General features: G+C 35.1%; 1 protein-coding gene across 1 annotated transcript in view; it reads right to left on the reverse strand.

The window, feature by feature from the left end:
• Positions 1-1,499: 1,499 nt before the first annotated feature.
• LOC145260552 (uncharacterized) overlaps positions 1,500-16,943 on the reverse strand; it is a 227,956-nt gene continuing 212,512 nt past the window's right edge. The window contains exon 12 of the mRNA XM_080118788.1: positions 1,500-3,572. Within this exon, the coding sequence (XP_079974914.1) occupies positions 2,989-3,572 (584 nt within the window). The 3' untranslated portion in view covers positions 1,500-2,988. The remainder of the gene's footprint in view (positions 3,573-16,943) is intronic.

The raw sequence follows: 16,943 nt of genomic DNA on the forward strand, positions 1-16,943 counted from the left end.
TATTGGAGATTTGTCGCTGTACGGATCACATTTAACCATCGCTGTGGTACCCAAGTAAGTTGGCCAGCTCTTTTATTGTGATACTTAATGACCTCGAATACAAAACAATATAGTCTGCGTAATCTGCATCAGTTATGTGTGCTGATTGATTACTTTTGTGTCTAGATTCATTTAGGGTGAAGCCTAGAATATTGTGTATATCAACAGAGGTGCGAAATACAAAGTCAAGACAGACAATGAAAAGAAAAGGAGCAAGAGTATCTCCTTGTAGAATCCCAGTGCGGATGTCGAAAAATTTAGTGTCCCCATCTGGGGACCTGACCATTGCTAGAATGTGATCATTTGGAATGCCATATGCTTTTAATATGCTGGCCATTTTCCCTCTATATACGGAGTCGATGCTTTGGAGAAATCTACAAAGATCATGACTGCCTCAATGTTTTTTGCTTTGACTCCTTCAATCAGTCTCCTAGCAGTAAGTATTTGACTAGTAGTAGAGCGATTCTTTCCAAATCCATTTTGGTTCTTCCTAAGCACTTCTTCGATCTTTGGTTGGATACGGTTGAGAAGCATGACATTGTAGATTTTTGCTGCAATTGGAGTGAGTGTTATTCACAAAAAATGTGAAAGTTTAACTTAAAAATATAAAACTATATATTTTATATAAAATATAAAACTTATGAAAAATGCAGTTGGAGATTGTATGTCCCTTGTTTGACTGAACGTCTCCTGTATACTCTCTTTCAGGAGGTATCCAATGTCTCTAAAGATAAAGAGGTTGGTGATGCTAAATGACATTGTGATTAAAATATGAATTTAAGAGTTTTCAGTGGAGAAGTTCCTGAAAAATGAGGTTTCAAATCTCCCCATTATTCATAAACCGTCTGAAGATTTTTTTTTATTCAGTTGACCAAACTATATTTTTGACTATTCTTTTTTTCTGAATCTAAACATTTTCAAGTTATGACTAAATTAGACTTACGATTCTTTTTAGATGGATTACTCACACAAAATTCTAGAAAGACGAGATGACATTCAGCAAGGTTAATCATCATTTGAGATTAGTTCACATGAAATTATGCACTTATGGTACCAATTTATTAAGGAAAAAAAAACACGAACATGAAAGCTTATTTATATTCAAAAGACAAATACATTTGAATAGAGTAAAACAATAAAAAACTGTTGCTTGTAAAATAACAGATGTTAAGCAACTAAGGCTAATCAGGATTTGGATGAGTGACTCTTAGGAATATGGTATACCAAAAATGTGTAAAAACTAATAACTGAATCAGGAAAAATGCAGTTGGTGATTGTGCAACCCTTGTTAGACTGAACTCCTCATGTATACGCTCTTTCAGGGGCATCTATCATCTCTAAAGATAAAGATGTTGCATGATATTATGAATAAAATGTGAATTGAAGATCAGGTTTCAAATCTTCCCAGATGCAAGAATTCATCCAAATGGTGAAAAAAAGAAGAAAGAAAAAAAACAATCTGAGTATTTGCAGAGAATTTATTTGAAATAAAATACAAACTATCATGAAAAATATGTTTAAATTGTTGTAAAGCTTATCATTTTCATATCATTTCTCTCCATATAATTATCATACTGCATGTAGTTGTGATTGGTTGAACAAGATCATGTGATACAATTTTTAAGTTAATACTAAATTAAATTAGAAATATGAAGCAAGCCTTTCTACGTTTTTAACTTCCATCACCAGAATTTGAATTCACAACTTTCAGGTAGAATTCCCTTTAGAATTGTGAACTTCCTGATCGAATCACCTGGAGAGAACAAAAGTCAGAACATCCACTCACTTTGACTTCAAGTCTCACTCATTTTTTCGAGTCTCTCTTGATCAGTGACATAATTCTGACAATTGTTTGACATTTCTCAAATCTCAAAAACAAGAGGTTTGTAATTTTTGTCTCAACTATGAAATTATCACAATAATCATCATAGCATTCCAACCAAGATGTGATACTCCTCAGTGACATCTCCTTACCATCTAGGGATAAAATTCCTAACTCATTGCTGCAATTAACAAATTTAACAGGAAATTTCAATTTGAAACATCAAATGTCAAGAAAACTAAAGGCTTGCAAAAATGAGTAAATCCTGAAGATGCTGGTAGTTGCTCTCCACTAGAGGTTCAATATTGAAAGTAGTGGAAGGCTATTGGTCAAAATTATGCTAAAACATCTTCAAGGTAGTTGGTATTTGTGATGAGGCTTTTATCCTTTAACTTCAGTCAACTCCTCTGTATCATTTGCAGCTTTGTTTGAAACTGACCAGCAAATAAGACACGAATATCCAGGGAGATTAACAATTAATGACTGACTACAAGGGTCACATACGTCAGTGAGAGTTAGGCAGTGAAAAGGAAGAATGTTTACCTACTAATTAAAATTTACAAGATATTTTGATTTTTCAAGATTGAAAAGATCCACTTATAACAACATACAAAAATTATTAATTGTGGAAGATAATGTGACAAACCTGTTGCTGTTATATTTGGAGGCAAATTAGACCTCTATTTGGAGATGGGCAAGAATGACCCTATGAAAGTGAACAAGATGGAGTTTTCAGCCTTCAATAGGTTAACTATATTCTGGTGGTGAAATAGTTGTCAGTTGTTTTTTGGAAATATTTGCAAAGCAGACTGTTGTAGATCCCTAGTTCTATTTCTACTCAATTAAAGATTAAAACGACACAAGATGATGTGTCAAAACCATAGATATATATTGAATAAGATTATATTTTGTATAGGTTGTAGATTATATATGTTTAGCTTTTATATAGTATATCAGATGTAGATTCCTCTTGTTGAGATTTGCTAGATTTCTACATTTAATCTCAGTAATGATCGGATGGGCTGTAGACTTATTAAACTTATCTTGAAATATAAAAATTTCTTTAAGTTTTGGTGAAGAGACAAAGCGTTTTGTTTTTCTTGTTTTATCAACAGCAATATTCGACTCTACACTGTTTTTCGGTCATGATACTTTTCTTCAAACCAATTCTTGTGTGACTGTTCATACAAAAAGGCTTTCTGAATTGCTTTGTGCAATTGAACAGAAAGTGTATGGGATTTACAAAATTCAAAAAGACTTCGGCAACAGCTTCGTCCCATCAGGTCCTTGGTCATTTTAGTCAGGTCAGTTGGCAGTGAGTAACAAGGCTTTGGCCAATGTCCGAATCCATCCACATGGTCAAACTTACACACGTGCAATTTATTGCTTGCCATTAGAATCTCCAGAAATTGTTTGGTAAGAATATTGGAATTCACTTCTTTGAAGAATTCTACATAATCCTGCTGCTTGTCCCAGGCCTCCATCCGCTTTTGCAAGGCATTGGAAAGTACCAAGAGAATAAAATCAGATTTAAGCGCCTCAGTCATCACAGAAAACTGAATTTGGGTATCAGAATTTTGCACAAAGGCTGATGCGAGAGAGACTTGCAGATTACATGTGTTCATATAGTTGACAAGTTTAGTAATTGCATTTGTGTGTGGTTCATGGTCATCCAGGAAAAAGACAATTCCTCGATTTCGGGCCAGGAAATCTGTCAAAGATAAAAGAATGAGGAAAAACATGAATCTGTGAATAAATAGATAATCAGATCACCCCCCCCCCAAGAAATAACACATGAGATTCTACTCTTTTTTTCATATGTTAACACTTTGAAAAAAATGTTAGAAAAGAACAAACAAGCAAAAAAAACAAAAACATTTTAGAATTTAGAGTGAGGACCAGTTTTGTATATAAATTTTATGTAATTTCTGAGCCATTCTAACTTTTTATGGCCGTAACTTTTTTTTTTTGTTTTGTAACTTACCCTACCACATGTAAATGCTAAAAAGTAAAACTCACCTCCCTTCCCCAACCTCATAATTAAAAAAAGTTAAAGTTAAAAAAAAAGTTAAAGTTTTAAAAAAAGTTAACTGCATCAAAATGCTAGAATGTTCCCATGGGATTATTTTATGTTAAATTTGTATTATTCTAAATATGCTAGGGTAGCTTTCATGAGGTGGGAATGATCATAGCTACCACACCAAGGAAGCAGGTCAGTCATGGTAGACCACGACAAAAAAACGGCCAATCTGAAACTTGTCGAAATGAAGATTGACATTATAGATTATCACTTTTCAAAGAATGTCAACCGTTACTTAAAATTTCTGTCACATCTGATGTCTGTGATCGCTAAGCAAACATTTTTAGGAAAATGTCTTCTTGCTTCCACAACTTGCAGTTGGCAAGGCATAATGTACCTGTTGCATAAGGAATGCAAATATCCGGGAAAATCTTCGGTACAGTTTCTACCAATGATAGACATGAACCCAGGAAATAAAACCTTGATCTTGTCCACCCTAGATTACCTATGCAGTCTATCGTCAAAACACAACATGCTGACTATTATAACTTTTGATCAACTGCTATTTTGGAAGGCGTCTAAAATCTTGAATGCTGTTACAGATGATAGTCCAGTTAGGGGTGTGATACTGTTGCTTGGCACGCTCCATCCCTTCATGAATGTGTTAGGTGCCATTGGAATTTTGATAGATGGCACTAAACTCAAGATCATGGAGACAGTATATGGTGAAAATGATGAGTGGAGCAGTGTCTCACACGTCAGATTGTTGTCTAGTTTTCAGGACCAAATGGAGGAACTTGAGCGATTGTACATGTTGATGGAGACTGGCGAGTGTAATTTAGATTCATTGTTGGAATCAAATTGCATAAACAGAGTTCACAACTTTTTAACTGAGAAAAAGGTTGAACTGGCTAGGACCTTCGAAACCAGTAAATTATGGATAAACTATCAGCATTTATTCAAGCTGATTGAAATGGGTCTTGGGCAGCATCTCAGTGCTGTCTCAGCTTGCCTGCCAATATTCACGGCTGTTCAACTATATCTCCAAATGTATACCTTGAAAAACGACAATCCTGAAGTACATCAGAAGTTTCACCCTGTGTTTTATATAATCCAATGCAGCAGCCAATACTGGGCTGGTCTTGGTTCCGATATTGTGATCGAGCAGACACTAATCTGCTCAGTCAAAAGTGAAGGTGGGTTGACTTGAAGGAGTGAGATGTCCGAGTACCAGAGAACAGTTTGTCATCGACTGTGCAATCCCTTTACAACCTGGACATTTAAGATCTTACTGAAAGAAGTTATGTAACGTGAACAACATAAGGAGTTGTCTACCTCTTGGTTGAAAAGAGAGGAGATAGATCTTGGAAAAGTTGCAGAAAAACTAAATAGTGTTACACCGTTTTCAACTGATGAATCTTATAGCAATATAATCACAGAAATTAATACCAACGAAAACGTCACAATGTGCAAGACCTCTTCAAAATCGGAAGAGGCATTGTACAAAAAAATGGATGGACAATTGGTTTTCTTCTACTCTCACAAATAGAGTTTGAATGCAAAGATTCTAGCATCCAGTAAGAACGTGAACGTATCTGCAGATCGTAGCATTGATTTAGTTGTCCTGTTTCAGAGGTTTCTCTTAATCTCTCAGATAGGAAATTTTTGGCAAATGAGGTCATGTCTTATGATCTGAGGTCTATACCTGATATCTTTGAGGGAAAAAGCCTCTTGCACCAGGTAGACAAACTGCAACTTATCGAAGCAATCAGAAATTATGTTAAAACAAAATCAGACAGTGGTGTGCAGCAAACTGTTCCAGTCACAGAGCACAACCTACAAGACAGAGGATTTCTTCTTCACTGTTTGAAATAGGAGGAGAGCACCTAGTTCGATTGTAGACAATCATGTCTCATCCACTGCCGGAAACTATGGAAGAGCAACAGTGATGTTTGAAGGTTATAGGGTTGGACCAAGTATAAACGACTGTGTGTATGAGAGGCAAAAGTTGAATGTAAATGAGGTGAACATAAGAACAAGGTGATAATATTTTCTGGGAAAAAGACGACTTCTTGTCGAATGAGTCAAACAAGCAGACACTGATTCAGCTGATCTTGGAATAAATGAAGCAGAAAAGGATGTGATGTTATTCAAGCAGAAGAAGATGCTGATGTTGAGATTGCAAAGGCAGCCATCACTATGTCTGCTATCAGACCGACAAGCCTTATTGGAGAAGACACAGATCTTGTTCTCATGCAGATGTTTCCAAATGTACTGCACTCTTTCTGCTCTGATAAGGTGACATCATACGTCTATAATACCAAGGTTCTAAAACGGCTGTGAAGCAGTTTGCAATGCCCTGTTGTTTCTGCATGCCTTTACAGGATATGATTCAATGTCTAGGGTGCCCGGGATTGGAAAGAAATCGAGGTTTCAGTGAATCATCAAAAAAGAAAAGATAATGAAAAACTGCTCAAAAGCATTGTTGTATCGCATATCCCTCCATATTTCCATGAAAAAATCAAAAACCAGCAATGGCGACGCTAGGACAAATCTGTTCGTCGGTACAACGCAAATGAACACAATAAATACACATGACAACTCCAAATACCATTTCTTTAGATAAACACATCATTAGAATAACTCGCACCTTGCTTCAACAAAGAAAACCGCCACAGAAAGCCGCACAGCAAAAGATAAAACCAAAATACAAAACACAAACATCACAGCAAACACAACTCCTAAGCATATAAACACCAATATATAATTCACATAACAATGCAGCCGTACAACAACAACTAGATTACATTCACAATTTTATTAACTTCAAATCGATATAACACATGCATACATACACCAAACAAGTGGTTCACTACAACACATTATAGCACGATAAACAAACACAATTAAGATAGCAAAATATATGCTAATTATCAATTTGCCCTGTGTCTTCACCTACATCCGCAACACCACTATAAGAACAGTAGCCGTCGTGACAAAAAGTCAGCCGAGCCCAGAGACTGACCCGAGCGTGGCATGCTGTTAACGCGCTCCGTCGGCAGCCAGCACCCGGCCCCTCTGCAGCGACATCAGACTCGGAGCGTACCAAGCATCGCCCGCCGCTACCGTCTCGCCCGCGATCCCAATACAAGCCCCTTTTCCTTCTTTGGCTGATACCAAATCATCACCTCTCACCATCCCCACTCATGCTACCAAGACTCGAAGCTTACTACGTTCAGCCAGCATCGCCCAGCGCCACCACCCGCGATCCTGATACAAGCCCCTTTCCTTCTCCGGCTGATATTGAATCACCACCTCTCACCAACTCCGTCAAGCGACATCAGCTAATAAGGATCGAACGACGCCTTAAATCTTTAATTTGGTGAGAAATAAAATATATATTTATTAACCTTACTCGGTCGTCTGGATTTTTCTTGCAACCATACGCTTGTTTATTACAAAATCAATGTTCTAAGGGAATGAAGACTCACTGGCATCGGTTAGATACAATATGCTCTGCAACCACCTCTACCTGTAGATCTCATTGTCTGCAGACTTATTACCAGGTTATGGAGTGGATGGGATATAGTGGCACCATCTGAGTGGGGATGGAAGAGGACAAACTAGTGATGACAGAAAAAAGTTTGGCTCTAGATGAACTGCTTCAGATGATTCACTGCAAACTGTTTGGAAATATACATTACCCTAAGGTGTACCTGCATGTGGGCATCGACTAGACTGCACCATTGCATGTGGCCATTGCTAAGATGGCGACTGTGACAATATGGAAAATGCTTTAGTCATTGAGGATGAGGTTGAGGAGAAGGAAATGTGAACAACTTTGAAAAAACATGACTTATGTGAATCGAGGTGAGGTAGGAATAACCAAAGATATAAGGTATAAGCGATGATTCAACATCACTGGCAACTATTTCATGTGAAAGATTGATGCTGAAAACATGGAAGATTTATTGGTTTATCATGAAAACTGACCGAGTTAGTATTTTTAAAACGTAATGGAAAGTGATTTGCAAATCGAAACTGTTCAACTTTAAAATTTGAAACTTCCTCAATCTTGAATCTTGTCTAATTTTTAGTATGATGTAGACCCGACTTTACATAAAACCATTAAAAAAAAATTAAAAAATGTTGCAATCTTTTGTGTTGGTGCACATCCATCTAAAAATAATTGTTTTTTTTTTCTCTTTCACTAAGTTTTTTATAATCACCTAAATAAAGAATCTCGCTTTTTTAAAGGAGGGGTATTCAGCTTAATCTATAAAAATACAAAAAAAAAAAAAAAAAAAATTGACTCAGCTTTGCATTCTTGCATATAGACTTTTTTTGTTCCATATTCTTGCATACAATTTTTTCATGTTAACATATTTCTAGTTGAGAAATTTGAACTGTGTTCAGTCCATCTCACAAACAAAATCTATTATTGTTTTTTTTATTAATATATTTTTGATACAAATTATCTGTTCATATAAATATTATTGTAGAACATTTTAGAAATTGAATTAGATGAATTTTGAAATGACACTTTAAAAAGTATCCATTTTGAAGGAGCTATCAGATTAAATATTTAACAGAATCTGACCTGTACATTCATATTACATGGAAATGTCTGAAATGTTCTATTCAATATTTTTGTTCATTTAAACTTGGAACATGCACAAATACTTATTTTTATTTCTATGAGCTTGAGAAGAAAGTTCTTGCAGAATTTATAATTTTTCTTTCAAATTATTTATTTTCAAATAAGTTTTCGTTATATCTTTACTTTATGTATCACTTTTAAGAGCGTTTTTCGCTCTATCTAATCGTTTGAATTATAATCATTTAAAAACAATTCTGCTTTCTTTTCAGAACGTTGAATACAAGATGGAAAAAAAGCAACTTCACACAATTTCCTTATTTCGATTCAAGCTAGGCTGAAAAAACGATCCTGCTGTCTAACTCTGCCCTCGTGTGGAGGCAAAGTAAATAGGAACAGCTTGCGATACCAACAAGCGTTTGGCCCAGGAACCATTACTGAACATACAGCACAATGGTGGTTTAAGAAATTTCGTGGTGGCGACAAGAGTCTTGAAGATGATGAGCATATTGGTCGGTCAATTAAGATGATGAGTGTTGTGTTAGATATTGACAACAATTAATTAAGAGTTCTAGTCGAAGCTAATCCACACACAATTGTTTGGGAACTTGCGCATATGCGACGATTTCCAACCACTTGAGAGATTGGAAAAACAAAAAAATTGATAAATGGGTGGCCTATGAATTGAATGACAACCAAAAGAACGCTGTCATAAAGTGTCATTTTCGCATCTTTTACGCAACAAGAACAACCCATTTCTTGACGTGACTTACAATGAAAGCGGGTTCTTTACGACAACTAGCGATGCTAAGCTCAGTGGTTAGATGTCAATGAAACTCCATCACACTTCTCAAAGCACAAGGTTCACTAAAAGAAAGTAATGCTGACTGTTTAGTGGTCTGCGACTGGTTTCAGTCTTTAATTTTTTTAATGCAGGCGAAACCATTACAGTGGAAAATTATTGTCAACAAATGGATGAAACGCATCAGGAACTTTGACAAAAATACCCAGTTCAATTCTCCTCCACGACTGCATGTTGCTAAACTGACCCTGCAGAAATTGAACGAATTGGGCTACAAAACTCTTCCTCATCCGTCATACTCTCCAATCCTCTAAAGTATTGACTACCACTTTTTCAAACATCTTGACAACTTTCTTCATAAAAAATGCTTCAAAAACCTAAGCGATATCAAAAAACCCTTCAGCGACTTCAGCACCACTAGAATGCAAGATTTTTTATGTTACTGGCATAAATGCGTTGGCAAATGTGTATTGATTCTGATGGTGCTTATAATAAAATTTTGTTTGTGTTGAGATATGTTTAACTGAATTTAAAAGTAAAACACCACAAGAACTTTATAACTTTTATAAAGTTTGGTTAAAAAGATTTTCAATGTTAGTTTTGTCTTTTACAAAAAATGTTTCATACTTATTCAATTTTTAAACATTAAAATGAATTGAAATCCAAAATGACAAAGAAATATATTGTATTTCTCTGTAAATACATGATTGCAATTTCTGCTAGCTGACCTGTGTCCCGCCACTGCTCAGGAAAGTAATTGCATAACCCAACCTTGAATAATTGAATTCATTCAGGGGTGATATTAAAAACGTGAAAGGGTGATATGATAGTAAAAAACAAAATTAATTTCTACTATTTTAATCTTTTAAATAAATTTAAATCCAAAATCACAAATAAAAGTCATTGTTTTTCTATGTGAACACAGCATGATTACAATTTTCGTCAAGAGAAGTGTTTTATTACAAACTAATTGATCTGTGCCTCTGCATTGTTTAGGAAAAAGGTTAACTCAGGAAATTCCATGCCTCAAACTTGAACTATTGAAGTATTTGCTGCTTATGCTTGTCTGGCACAAACGCAGACACCACAATGTATAACAAAAACTAAAAAGTAACAAACTTTCTGTGTTTCAAATGAAGGTTTAATGTAAATATGTATTTCATTAATGGAAACTGTAATTTAGGACAAAAAAACATTAAAAAATATTACCGTACAGTCTAACATATATCACAGATTTCTCGCGTATATTTTAATAATTAATGTCTTTTTGTATATTTTAGAATTGTTTTTACTAATCTATATATATAAAAATGTAATTCTTGGTTCGTTCAAAATCGATAAAACCATATTTCTACATTACCAATTTAATTGAAATTTTCAGAAAATCTATCTGTAAAGTCAAGGAATGTTTTCATATTATTAAAATAATTTAACATTGCGAATTATAAAAATATTAAATAAAATAAAAATATTTTTTGTAACTGCGAGACTGTCTGCCATTTCATTTCCGGTAGAAATGAGCCTTTCACTTGCACCACGCGTTGACGACTACGAATTACAACATTTTACTATCTTATTAATAATAGCCAATGTAAGTACGTGAGAAATTAAGAAATGTTTAGTAACTTTTTTCTTTTATTATTCTTAAAGAGTAAAACTTTTTTATTCATGAAAAGAGTTAAGCCAACGTAAATAAATGTTTATACACGTGACAAATTATCAATAAATGGCTTTGTTACTTTTTAAAAAATTATTTGTGAAAAGAGTTAAGCCAACGTAAATAAATGTTTGTACACGTGACAAATTATCAATAAATGGTTTTGTTATATTTTTTTAATTATTTATGAAAAGAGTTAAGCCAACGTAAATAAATGTTTGTACACGTGACAAATTATCAATAAATGGCTTTGTTACTTTTTTTATTATTTATGAAAAGAGTTAAGCCAACGTAAATAAATGTTTATACACGTGACAAATTATCAATAAATGGCTTTGTTACTTTTTTTTTTATTATTTATGAAAAGAGTTAAGCCAACGTAAATAAATGTTTATACACGTGACAAATTATCAATAAATGGCTTTGTTACTTTTTTTTATTATTTATAAAAAGAGTTAAGCCAACTCTCTGTCCTAAGTAATGTCTCTCTCCGTCCTAAGTAATGTCTCTCTCCATCATAAGTAATATCTCTCTCTATCATAAGTAATGACTGTTCCCTCCTGTGTTAAAAGAACTGATCACCCTCTCCTCGCTATATGTGTTAAGAAGAAACATTCCAGAACTGTATAAATGTATCTTCCCCTCATCAATATGAATGTCCCCATCCTATCTCCCCAATATGAACCTCTCTATTATAAAACACTAAGGTAAAAAACAGACGATATCCATCAGTTTATTTTAACTGTTCATCCGTGTTTGTCATCTTTTCTATTGCTGTTACCTCTTTGCACTGTTTCAACTTTCTTAGTTGTACGGTCGATTGGCACTTTCACCCTTTTGACCCCTGCAACAAGTTTACCTTCATTAAGCTTCTTTACTTTTTAATGTAATAGCATTTTTACTACTTTTAGAATTTGTTTGTGCCTCCATGTATATGAACTTAATGCTAGGTCACAGTTGGATAGAATATGCCTAAGAGTTCCTATTTCTCTAACTCTGCACTTATCAGTGTCTACTCTCAAGGGATTCGCCAGGGAAGCCATTGCATCATAAATCAATTTTATTAGGAACAAAGTTCTTGCTCACTCTCAATAGCTGTTTCGGTCACTTCTCCCTTTTACTTCTTTCCAGATCTTACTTGAGGTGGATCATCTTTAATCTCCTGGTCGTTAGTACTTTCCAACTTTCTACTATGAACATATCCTTAGCAAACTTGTATGGCTTCTTTACAAATTGTTTTATGCACAGTTCTCTTTTCCTTCTCTTCGTTCTCCTGACTTTCATGATTTCATCCCTTTCTCTTTACATCTTCATACAGTTGCTCCAGACCAATATTTTCTCTGCAGCTGCTTTTATCCACCAATTTCTTAATGCTCTTTTCTCTTTCTGTGTCAATACTGTTGTATACATACATCACTATGCATGTGATTTATATAAGCAAAGTTTATCTATTTGTGAGTGTGACAATAAAATAAGTTTGTCTTACCGTGCAGATACTTATTTAATATCATTATGAGTGAGTAGAGATCAGGATGTCCTGTGGAAGAGATATGAGGAAAGACATTGGTTCAGAGTAGTTTAAAACACCTTTTATTTCCAGAACATCATCTTACTGGAAGCCCCAGCTACCGGAAGCGTCCTCAACTGTCAACTCGCAGTAAATGTCTTTCGTATATATATATATATATATATATATATATATATATATATATATATATATATATATATATATAACACCCCCCAAGCTCTTTTGCTATTGAAATGCAAGTTCACTTAACATATATAATCTTGCATCCATCTGGTATTGGTCGTCCTGACCTTGATCGAACTTCTACCTCTGGAGTTGTTGGGTTTGGTGCTCCTGCTCCTGGTTGATGAACTTGCTTGGTTGACGAACTTGCTTGGGTGATGAACCAAATATTGTGTCATGGTAAGGTTGTGCTCTTGGTACCTTTGAATGAGGTACTAGCAGTAAATCTCGACGGTTTCGGCATATAGTTCTGCCATTATCCATCAGTACCAAGTTGAAAGCAATATTCAATCACTTTGCCTATCCTGGACCAAGTTTTCCCATCATGTACTCTGATGTGATCCCCTATTTTTAATGAAGGCAGCACATGCTTATTGCTGATATGCTGTTTTACCTTCTGCATGTTAGTTGGGGATGATCTGCAAAAATCATAACCATCATTTCTTATGCGTGGAAGGAGTGTTCTCAGTTGGCGATTCATCAGTTTAGCTGCTGGTGAAGGAGAATTATTTTTTCCAGGTGTTGTACGTAAGGTTAGTAGAGCAAGATATGGATCGTCTCCAGTCTGGAAACATTTGTGCAGTGTTTTCTTCACTGTTTGGATGGTTCTCTCGACTAGATCATTAGATTGAGTATTCTAGACTGCTAATTACATGGAAAAAATCCCATTTTGTAGCAAATTTCTTGTATTGTTGAGACTTAAATTGGGGCCATTATCGGTTATTACCTGTTTGGGTTTACCATGGCTCGAGAAGATATGTTTTGTACAGGTTAATTACTGTTGATGCAGTTATATCAGTGAGATTGCTGAATACAAAAAATTTTGAGTGGTAATCCACTACCATGAGGTAATCTTTCCCCCGCAGCCCGAAGAGGTCTGTACCAACCTTATGCCATGGTTGGTCAGGAATGTCATGCCATATTTCTGGCTCTGAACTTTGTCGATTGCTATAGCGTTGATATGAATCGCAATTTATCATGTCCTCTATTTCTTTGTTCATGTTCAGCCAAAAATGAGACTACCTAGCATTGGATTTGGTTTTCTCAATACCAAGATGTGCCTGATGTAAAATCCTGTGCATTTCTGCTCGCATATTTGTTGACCCTTTAATAATAGTCCTTTCTGGTACGTCATGTCATCTCTAATTAAAATATGGTTGAAGACAGGCATTGAGATTATTTCGATGCTGTGGCCATCCTGACTTGATTTGCTGTTGCAGTTGTTGTAATGTTTCATCATTAGCCGTCTGAGTTATGAGCTGTTGTCGACGTTTGTCACTAATGGGTATTGAAGAAATTAGGAAGTGGACAAAAAAGTTCATTTCTTTGTCAGAGATTTCTGGATTGTTGTACTTTTGTGCTGCACGACTGAGTGTGTCAACAACGTGCATTAGTTTGCCCTGAGTGTATTCAATTTCGAAATTGTATTTCTGTAAGCGTAATAGGAAACATACTCTGGGTGGGTTTTTAGAGATTGGTTTTGTGACAATAGTTTTGAGAGGCTTGTGATCATTGTTTATTAGAAAGCGTTGGCTATATAAGAATTCATGGAAATGTTTACATACAAATACTATAGACAACATTTCCAGTTCAAGCAGGCAATAGTTACCCTCAGCTGATGTAAGAGAACGGCTAGCAAATGCCACTGAAGCCCAGTTATTGTTGTGTTTTTGTTCCAACATAACCCAAGTCCTAGGATTGATGCGTCTGAAGAGACTAATGAGAAGTACTGGGTCAAAGTATTTTAATGTTGGACTCTGTGTAACTAATTTGTTTAGTCGTCGAACAGCTTCTTTCTGTGGTTTATCAAAAAACCACATATTCTCTTTTTCCAACAAGAGGCGAAGAGGTGCAGTTTCATTTGATAAGTTAGGAATGAATTTTCCTAAATAATTTATCATGACTAGAAAACGCTGGAGTTCTGTTTTGTTCGTTGGATCTGGCGTGTTCATGATCGCTTTGCATTTTTTGTCATCAGGCTCTGCTGGATATTTTGTGTCCTAGGAATGTCAACTCAGTTATGTTGAACTGACACTTTGATTTAGTTTCATGCCGGATTTCCTTATAGCATTCAGAACCTCAGTAGTTCTCTTTTGTAAAAGTTCTGGAGTGTCTGCCCAAATGATGATATCATCCTGTGAGTTTCTGCATCCTTCAACATGTTCTATGATAGCTGCTATTTTTGCATGACATATTTCACTGGCACTGTGTATGCCATATGGTAGACGTGTGAATCTGTAGCGTCCACAAGGTGAGTTGAAAGTGAGAAGTTTGGAACTTTCCTCATCAACTTTAATCTGCCAGAATGCATTAGTGAAAAACTTTGCACCTGTCATTTCCTGTATTATGTCTGATGCTGTTGGTAACCTATAATGCTCTCTTTTTATAGCCTTGTTAAGATTCCATGGGTCAAGGCATACACGAAGGGAACCATTGGGTTTTTCTACTACCACCAGTGATGATACCCATTCTGTTGGTTCTGATACAGGTTTAATAACACCTAACTGTCATTTTTATAAGTTCCTTTTTTAATTTTTTCTTTAGTACAACTGGAATATTCCGTGGAGGGTTTATGACAGGTTTAATTTCTGGGTCCATTGTGATGTAATGAATTCCAGGGAGAGTCCCAAGTTCTCCAAAGCATTCCTTAAATTCAGAGAAAAAAATCATTGTTATTTGTGTTAATTTTGCATACCTTTTTTTTTATTAGGTTGAGACTAGTACAGGTGTTTAGTCCTAGTATTGGAGATGCATCTATATCTGCTATGAAAAACATGACATAATACTTGACATCATTTCTTATTACTTGAGCAACACACTTACCTTGAACTGGTATTGCTGTGTCATTATAGGCAGAAAGTGTTATGTTGGTTGAATGCAATTTTGGACGAACCGATAATCTGTAGTATTCTTTTATCGGAAGAATGTTAACTTGACTGTCGGAGTCCATTTTAAATTGTATGTTCGTCCCATTGATTTGTAAATTAATGTTCCAATCTTCAGCTAAGGCATTAACTTTGTGGATTTTTGTTATTTTTTTCTTCTTGGATGAGAATTTAGCAGAGATGCTATCCACATAATTTTCATAATCATCATCTGTAGAAGATGCTTCACTCTGTTCCTGGTGCACTTTCTGTACTACTCTTTTAGCAGGACATCTACTCACAAAATGATTTTGTCTCTGGCATTTATTGCAGATTCGACCATATGCAGGACAGTTTCCATGAAAATGTGAGAATGGATAGAATCTCCAGGTTTTTATTTTGTCGTTACTGTAGTTATTATTTGAAGAATGTGGTAAATCACTTCCGGATCGTTGTTGTGGTTGATTAGTATTTTCCTTTTTTACGGACTTTTTTTTTTGTAAAGTTCACCGATTTTAATTCTTTCTGTAATACCCCCAGTCTTTGTCTAGTTAGTTCAGCCGTTCAACCCGCTTTTATAGCTCTTTCCAAAGTTAAATCAGATTCGGCCAATAGTTTTTCTTGTAAACGTGAGTCATTAGTACCTATTATTATTACATCTCTTATTAAACTTTCACAGAATTCACCAAATTCACATTCTTGGCTGTTTTCCTCAGTTTGAAAATCAAAGTTTCTATAAATTCTGCAGCCTTGTTTGCCTTGACATTACAAAAGAATGCTTGTTTTAGCTTTGTCACTTTTCTCGAGTTTTTCCTTTGCCGTTAAATATATTTTGAGGTCTTGTTTAAAAACCTTCCAGTCTTCAGAAAGATTTTCTGAGGCGGAGCGGAAGAAAATGTGAATCCATTTTATTTATTATTATTTTTTTTTTTTCGTCAACAAAGCCAATGGGTTCTAAACTTCTAACACCATGTTGTATACATACATAATGTTGTATACATACATAATGTTGTATACATACATCATTATGTGATTTATATAAGCAAAGTTTATCTATTTGTGAATTTATTTTATTTCCAGAAGGCCATCTAACCGGAAGCCCCAGCTACCGGAAGTGTTCTCAACTGTCAACCCGCAGTAAATGTCTTTCGTATATATATATATATATATATATATATATATATATATATATATATATATATATATATATATATACAACAAATACGATTTTTATTTCCGTCTTCGATGGTTGACTAGCTTTCTTTTTTTTGGGGGGGGGCGGCAATTCTTTCTTGTCAATTCCAAACATTTCTCTTCCTTGTTCATAGATGATTTTTAGTCTGGATGGTTCCATTTTTGCTTTCCTGTCTCAACTGTACATTATTACTCGCC

The sequence above is a fragment of the Euprymna scolopes genome, chromosome 36 (genome assembly GCF_053919585.1).
Source record: "Euprymna scolopes isolate OS-2025 chromosome 36, ASM5391958v1, whole genome shotgun sequence".
In the NCBI taxonomy this organism is placed as follows: domain Eukaryota; kingdom Metazoa; phylum Mollusca; class Cephalopoda; order Sepiida; family Sepiolidae; genus Euprymna; species Euprymna scolopes.